Source organism: Chenopodium album, chromosome 23 (assembly GCF_948465745.1).
Source record: "Chenopodium album chromosome 23, dcCheAlbu1.1, whole genome shotgun sequence".
Classification (NCBI taxonomy): Eukaryota; Viridiplantae; Streptophyta; class Magnoliopsida; order Caryophyllales; family Amaranthaceae; genus Chenopodium; species Chenopodium album.
The window spans coordinates 11,637,193-11,645,620 of record NC_137856.1 but is presented as its reverse complement, the minus strand read 5'-3'; the positions used below and the strand labels follow the sequence as shown (position 1 = coordinate 11,645,620).

General features: G+C 36.1%; 1 protein-coding gene across 1 annotated transcript; it reads left to right on the top strand.

Moving 5' to 3' along the window:
• The first annotated feature begins 5,576 nt into the window (after positions 1–5,576).
• On the top strand, positions 5,577–8,010 carry LOC145607036 (pectinesterase-like). The gene is made up of 2 exons (XM_081662821.1): positions 5,577–6,627; positions 7,081–8,010. Exons 1-2 carry the CDS (start codon positions 5,577–5,579, stop codon positions 7,779–7,781), a joined length of 1,752 nt encoding a protein of 583 aa, XP_081518947.1. The 3' UTR covers positions 7,782–8,010.
• The last annotated feature ends 418 nt before the right edge of the window (positions 8,011–8,428 follow it).

The window sequence follows — 8,428 nt, the reverse complement described above, 5'->3', positions numbered from 1 at the left end:
TGAGGACGTTTGAACCCCTAGTTCACGGGAAAGTGGTAAGATGGTGTTGCTCTCCGTAGTGAATAGGATTCTTTTGGTTGGTAATTGCTTAAATTCATATCCCATGTGAGCGTTTATTGTTCAAGCCTTCATCACTTTTGTCGAGCGGCATTTTGGATCCTTAACTATGTGTGTCTCAATCCTTGTGTTGGTATCTAGCTCCCAAGACCGTGATCATATAACTCTAGAGGAGGAAGAGGGCATCTCTTCTCATTTTTCTTTGTTTTCCTTGTGTTTTGTTACAAATTTGGTTTTTATTTTGCATGTACCTTCTTGCTAGCCATGTTGAGCCTTATTTCCCCTTTCTTGGTTAAACCACATTACAAACCTAGCGGCCTATGTCTTACCAACCCTTGTAGTTAGTGAAGCATCGGCTTGTGAGGTTCGGGTTTGAGAGTCTTTATTTTAAACAAGAAAGTTGTGCAATTTGGTTCGAATGAGGTCTTGAAAGTCTATTCGTGAAAAAAAAAAAAAAAAAAAAAAAAAAATATAATAAGAATTTGAAAAAAAATTTTGAGTGAAATGAAAATCTTGAAAAAAGGAGAGTAGTATTGTCGTGTAAATTGTATTGAAGGTTGTGATTTGAAACTTAGGTTGGATTCTTATGTTGTTATTGAGAGATGGCCACTCTTATGCTTCACTTAGGAGTCTTCACCAAAGTTTTCAAATTAATTCCCTACCTTAACCTTTAGCCATGACATTGCAACCCTAACTAAGACCTTTGGACTCTAGAGGGGTGTGGTCAAGGAAACGGTGGAGGGAGATGGATTTCAACCCTATGGAGAGAGTACGCATAGTTGAGATGTCGGGATAACCTCATTATTCCACATAGAATTATTTTTTCCGGTTCCCTCGCGGAATCATGAGGAGCCAATTAGGGGATGAATTGAAGCTAGCGGAGAGAACGTGGACCGTCTTGGATGGGGCTAGGGTGGAGGATGAAATCATTAGTTCTCTATGCTTAGCTTAGGTTTGTCTTTTTCAACCTTGAGCATCTTAAAGCGTGTTTTCCCTCTTGAATTGAGAAAGGTAGGTATTCTTTGATCAATGTCATTATATTTGAGCCCGAATTGAGCATTTCTCACCGTGGTATTTGATCGATTGTCGTAAGCCTTGTCATGTTATGTTTGTTGTGTTTGCTCGTTGTTTTGATTCATCTTGCTTGAGGACAAGCAAGAGGCAAGTGTGGGGGATTTTGATGAGTGGTATTTATACCACCCTTTTACCCTTTTCTTTAAGGGTTTTTCCCTTCACTTGACACTTGTTTGAGCCTTTTCAAGCACTTTGTTTTAGATTTCTTTGCCTTGTTCCTTTTTGTGTTTTCCCCTCCTTTTTACTTTGTTTTTGGCCTTGCTTTGCCGCTTTCCCTCTTTTCTATGCTTATGTTTGTGTATGAGTGTTTGAGCAGGTTTGATGGAGTGCTCGCGTGGTCCTGCTCGAGGCTTAGTCAACCTTTTGAGTGCATTGGAATAGCGGAAGAGAGGAGCATGGATTTGGAGAAGAGTCCGGAGCTATAAAGAGGAGCGCCCGCTCCACCAGAGAGGAGCGTCCGCTCCATTTCCTCTGCTGATCCCCTGTTTCCCAGACTTATGGAGCGTCCGCTCCATCAGAGAGGAGCGCCCGCTCCACACCGGGAGCGCCCGCTCCTGTCTGGGAGAGCGCCCGCTCCAGTAAGGCGGCTGTTTAGATTAATACCCTCTGGAGCGTCCGCTCATCCTCGATGGAGCGGCCGCTCTCGTGGGTATTTCCGTGCATTTTAACTCATCTTTAGAGTAATGTGAGGGGCATATTAAGACCCCTAGTTTTGGAATGAGAACATTATGTACATTTTAGCCCTAATCTAGAGAGAGAATCATCCATCTATTATTCTACTCTCTAATTAGTTTTTAGGAGAGCTTTTCTCTCTAGGTTTAGCTTAGGGTTAGGGTAGTTTAGAGAGAGAAAGTGAGGGTTTCACCATTGTTGAACTTGGATTTTGAAGAAGAAATTGATCATCTTTTCTATTGATTTACATCTTCAATCAATGAGAATCTCTAACTCTCTCTCCTCTATTTTTATTGCTTTATTTTTATTATTGTTTTAGTTGTTGGTATTACTTGTTAATCATGTTGATTCTTGGTTATTTGTTAATTAATCTTGTTATTATCATGATTAGTGAGTAATTTCCCCATTAAGGGGATGGTTGTGGTGTAGTTGGATCTTGAGCATGTTCTAGGTTTAGAGTTGTTCTATTTGTGATTAAAGTCTTTATATGCTTGATATTCTTTAATCTTCTTGCAAGTGCACATTGTTGGTTGATTAAAGGTGAATCTTTGCTAACAAGGAACGGAAGTTGACTTAGTTAAGGTTCATTATTATCGATTGTTATTTAATAGTACCTCCTAGTATATGGTTCTAATGTGGAAACATAGAGGCTATGTTAGGAGAAGCCAATTGACCCCGGAAGGCGGCTAGATTGGACCCTTTATTTCGATATTTGAGCATGTTTAGTTCATAATTAATTCAATTTCTATGCCTTTGTTTATGTTCAAGTGAATGCTATACCTAAACCATTTCCCTTAATGTTTTATTTCTTGTTTTAGCATTTTTAGACTTTAGTTTATTTATCTCCTATTCCGGACTAGCTTAATTGTCGATAACATTTGGTGGTGTTTATCCGTTCTCTGTGGTTCGACCCCTATGCTTGCCTTATACTCGTATTAGGTTTGTTTAGGTTGTATAAATTGTATTTGATCTAGGGATAGACAATTGACGACGCGTTTATTCCCTTGTCAATGAATATGATTCATGTTATTTCCGCTGCGTAGTACCTATAATCCCTACAGTTTGGTATTAATATTGGAAATTGAGTAGAAAAGAAACAAACAAGAGAGAGGAAATGAATCATTTAACTGTTATCTTTTCATTTGTTTGGTTTAACCTTAAAAATGAATTACTTAAACCTATCTCCTTTCATTTATGTTTGTGGATAGTAAGGGTAATTGTTACCTTTAGGAGATAACACATGGGCCGAAACCATTACACTTGGCTAATGGTAACTATGACCCACAACCTATAACCAGGTACTACAATAATGGTTTAATTGATGAATTCATTTCCAACCCAAGAAAGACCCTTACCATTATGCTTTTAGTGAATATGATACCTTCTATTCTACGGAGTATTAATTAAGCGAAGAATCCATTGGGAATTAGTGAATAAAATACCATCTATTAAATTAATCAAGCGACCGGAGCTAGGATTCCCTTAGGAATTTAGTGAATGTGAAAACTTTTATTCTATTGTTCCGGTAAGATAGTCATCTTATTAGAGAATGACTTTTTTTTTAGGAAAAATTGCCCAAAATAATCCCACCTTTGAGCCATCCGCTCAAAATAATCCCACCATTTGATTATTTTTAAATAATCCGACCTTCATAGTCAATCCGCCCGAAATAGTCCCAACCGGTCATGTAACTTGTTATAACAGGTTACCTAACACGTGGCGGCCTGTGATTGGTCCAAAAAATTTAATATAAACTAAAAATTTAAACAAAAAGATATTTTTTTTTGTAAAGAAAAATTAAAAAAAAAACAATTACTTATGTTAAAGCCACCCCACCAGCTGCCAAGCCACCCCACCACCACCCGAATCCATACCCCGACCACCTTAAGTCGGCGCCGATGCTGACTCCGATTCTGGCGCCGATGCTGACTCCGATCCGGCGCCGTTTCCGACGCCGCGCCACGCCACCAGCAACCTGAATCCCAGTCCCGACCACCCAGCCTCACGCTCCTCCCCTAGAAGGCTAGAACCACCAGTTCCCACACCAACCAGCCATAAAAACCACCAACCCCTACCAGCGAGACCGAATCCCAACTCCAACTAGCGTCGAATCCCACGCCCAGCCCAGCCCTACCAGTGAGATCCCACGCCCAGCCTCCAACCCCTTACCCCACGAAACCCTAACCGACGACCGTATTATAGCCCTTAACCCTCGAAAATCCATTTCCCGGCCAATCCCAGCCCCCTCCCCGTCCACCGTCCCTTAACCAATTGCTCCGACCTCCCCAACCCCAATCCCGATCCCAGATTTTTCGATTTGCCGTGGGTGGGTTTTCGATTTTTCGAAAGGGGTTTTGGGGTGGGTTGGCTGGGGTGGGATGAGATTCCGGTAAGCGCGTCAGTGGAGGTGGTTTCGAGTTGGTGCGTCAATGGCGGTGGTTTCGGGTCAGCGCATCAGTGGCGGTGGTTCTGGGCACTTGGTTTTGGGTAGTGGTGGGGATGGCGGTGCTTATTTGTGATGGTTTTTATTTTTATTTATTTATTTATTTATTTATTTATTTTTAAATTGTTTTTGTTAATTTTGGACAAATCAAGTAGTGATATGTGTTAAATAAACTTAATAAAAAAAAATTACCTCTTCAACCGGTTGCTGGTCACCCGGGACCATTTTAAGCAGATTGGGTATAAAAGTCGGATTATTAAAAAATAATCCAAAGGTGGGATTATTTTCAGCGGACGGGCAAAAGGTCGGATTATTTTGGGCAATTTTTCCTTTTTTTTTTTATTATCATGATTCTTAATTACTTCCTCCGTTTCTTTATAGTTGCAATACTTCCATAAAATGGACTAGTTGCAACACACCATAATTGGAAAGTATTTTATGTCAAAAGTTGTACTATTATTTTTACTATAATCTCATGGCCTACTAAATTATAATCTTTAACAATCTATCTCCATTATTTTAAGTGTTTTAAATCACATAAGACCCACTTTTCTTAAATACCGTGAAAAAGGGTGTGTTGCAAGTATCAAAAAATGAAGTATATCATTTTTTTCCAGTGAGTATTAATTACAAAATGAACCTACTATATTTAGATACAAATTAAAAAAAAAAAAGAGTAGATTTAGCAAATTAATTAAACAAGAAATATACCCAGTAAACTTATATTTTTTTGGGACATTGGCTACGATTTGAACATTAATGATAAATTATAAATGGATAGGATGTAGTTTGGGTATTAAACATAAATTCTACCTTTATTTTTTTTAAATAAATAAATAAAAATGTAAACTTTACTTCTAAATTTATGTCCTAAATTGAAGAAGAAGACTAAAAACAACAGTTTGGAGATGATATTAAAGTCAATGTAAGTGTATCAATCAAATTTGACAATACATAAAAATTCTCTTTATATTGTCATATAGTTGAATTTAATTTGTTTGCTAACTTTGGAGTAACACCAAAACATAGATGTAAATAGGGAATAATTTTAGATAAACATCACACCACATCAACAAAATTCTGTAATAGTTGAAACAATGAATGGATACATATATCGCGAACAACTATTCTTACGTAAGTGTAACCTTGTTGGATTCAATTACAACTATCAAATTTGTTGTTCAATTTTCAACCACCCATTTTATCTTCATCTTTTTTTGTAAGTATATAGAATTCTTAAACTTGACTACTTTGAATTTTACTACTTTAATTCTCTCCTAAACCATTCTTAAATATTTCAAAACTAACCCTAACCACACAAGTCTTAAAAATGATACCAAATAAGAATGCAAAGAAGGAAAAGATTGCTCAATATTTTGCCTTTTTCTTGTTGTTGATCGGAACGGTAGCGGCATTGGTGGTTGGTATGCACACCTACCACCACCACCACCACGAGCCCGATACCGATACCGAACCTTCTAACAATAATGAAGAGCTAGCCACATCAAATAAAGCCATCCAATCTCTTTGTAATCCAACACATTACAAAAAAACATGTATTGGAACCCTTAATTCGGCTGCTAGCAACACAAGTGACCCAATGAATCTATTGAAGTTAGCTTTCAATGCAACAAAGAAAGAACTTTTGGATACCATTAACAAGTTCTCCAATTTACATGTACCAAAAGATGATCCAAGAGCAATCCAAGGGCTTGAAATTTGCAAAGAATTAGTCGAAAACTCAGTGAATGATTTAGAGAGATCAATGAATTCTGTGAATGGCATTAAATTGAAAGAATTAGACCAATTGATGGAGAATCTTAAGGTATGGATTAGTGGGGCTTTAACGTACCAAGAAACTTGTTTTGATGCATTTGAAAATTCGACTAGTAATGTAGGACAAATGATGAAGAACTTATTAAAAACTTCAAAGGAGCTTATTAGTGATACTTTAAGCATTGTTTCTACGCTAAGCTCATTAAAAAGTTCCTTTGATGTTAAGCGTGTGTTTCATCACCGTCGTTTGATGGATGACTCGAAACCTAAGGTTGCATCTGAATCACAAAAACTCCCTGCTTGGATCAATGATCAAAGACGCCATATCATGAAGCTTCCAACTACGAAAATTCGTCCTAATGTGACCGTGGCTTTGGATGGGAGTGGACAATATAAGACTATTATGGAAGCGATAAATCGAGTTCCTAGTAACAATGTGGAGGCATTTGTGATCTATATTAAGGAAGGAGTATATAAGGAGCATGTTATTGTTGATAAGAGTAAGACTAATGTTATATTTATTGGTGATGGACATAGCAAAACCAAGATCACCGGAAATAAGAACTTTGTTGATGGTTATCAAACGTTCAAAACTTCAACTGTTGGTAAGAATCTATTATAGTAGTATTTTGTTACAATAATTACATTTACCTTCAAAATGTGTTATAGTTTAATTATTGTACACAATGTTTTATGTAAAACCACAAACGTTTCTAGTTTCTAAAAAATATAATTATGTGTTTTATTAGTTTTAAATTAGTCTCTATCAACAAAAATTAAAAAAATTAAAATTAAAATAGTCTCTTTAACTATTATATAATGCATTGTTCATCCTATTAGTAATAACATGTTCAATTAAATCTTATTAGTACTAATGGTTAATAAGGTTTGTCTAACGTGTGTTTATGGGCATATTCTAAGAAAACAAAGACAAAATAGAAAGTATAATATGATTAAATCATTTTCTTTTCTTTTATTTTGACAAATTGGTTTAAAGTCCTTATATAATATGATCTTGATGTTAATTTTGAAAAAAAAAATACATTATTTTATTGCAGATATCATAGGTGATGGTTTCATGGCCAAGGACATAGGCTTTGAGAACTCAGCAGGACCAACAAAGCATCAAGCAGTGGCAATACGCGTAGTATCCGATTTCTCTACCTTCTACAACTGTCGTTTTGATGGATATCAAGACACTCTTTACGCGGTAAGATCACGTCAATTTTACCGTCATTGCACCATTACTGGCACAATAGATTTCATCTTCGGAGATGCAATGGCTATTTTTCAAAATTGCAAAATGGCTATTAGAAAACCATTAGAAAATCAACAATGTATTGTAACAGCCCAAGGCCGACTACAATCCGATGGTCCAGGTGCATTTATCCTTCAAAATTGCACCATTACCGCGGACCCTGATTATTACCCAGTTAAAGATAAAAATAGGGCCTTCTTAGGCCGACCATGGAAGGATTATTCTCGAACTATTATTATGCAATCATTCATCGATGAAGCCATTCATTATGAAGGTTGGGCTCCATGGTCCGGTGATTATGGGCTAGATACTTTGTTTTACGTCGAATTTGAAAATAGAGGGCCTGGTGCAACCAAAGAAAAGAGAGTGAAATGGAATGGTGTCAAGCAGTTAAGTTCAGCGCAAGTTCAAGATTTTACTATTAGTAAATTTTATGTAAATGCTACCTCTTGGCTTAATACCACTGGAGTACCACACTACTCCACCATGCTTAATATTTAAGGGTTTTATTTATTTATTTATTTTGTTTAGCAGTGACAATTACTGTACAAAGTTATACTTCGAATAGCTGGTGTTAGTTAAATGATTTTAATTTTTTCTTTTTATAAATTTTTTCTTCTTTTTTTTTTTTTAACCTGATTTCATATTATTCTAACATGGGAAAAAAGCGTACTTTGAAACAATTAGACTTGTTAGATATTCTCTAAAATATATCAAAAAAAGAAATTATTTACTCATGACATTAGGGATACTGGAGACATTAGTATTGTGTATTATTTTGTTGTTACTCTACTCTTTATTTTATGCAAATAAAACTTTCATTTCTCTATAACATAGACATGTTTTAAGAATGTTTCAAAAAAAAAAAAGACATGTTTTAAGAAGGTTAATAGAAAAATTGATAGTGGAGTTTGATTGATTAAAAGTGAATATAGAAAGAAGATGAAATTAATTAGTTAATTAATACTATGTTTGGATAGAGAGAAATAGGGGAAAAGGAAGAGAAGAGAAAATGAAGGATGGATCTTCCTTTGTTTTGATACCTAATGCAAGGAGAGAAAGGGAGGGCATTTGAAGGATTCATTTTCTTTCCCCTTATAATAAACCAAATCTCTCTATTGTTGGAGAGATTTTTAGAAGGATAATGA

Excerpts from the sequence above, each read along its gene's own strand:
- LOC145607036 (XM_081662821.1), top strand. The coding sequence starts at position 5,577 with ATGATACCAAATAAGAATGCAAAGAAGGAAAAGATTGCTCAATATTTT. Across the intron at positions 6,628-7,080 it reads GTTCAAAACTTCAACTGTTG|ATATCATAGGTGATGGTTTC; the intron begins GTAAGAATCTAT and ends ATTTTATTGCAG.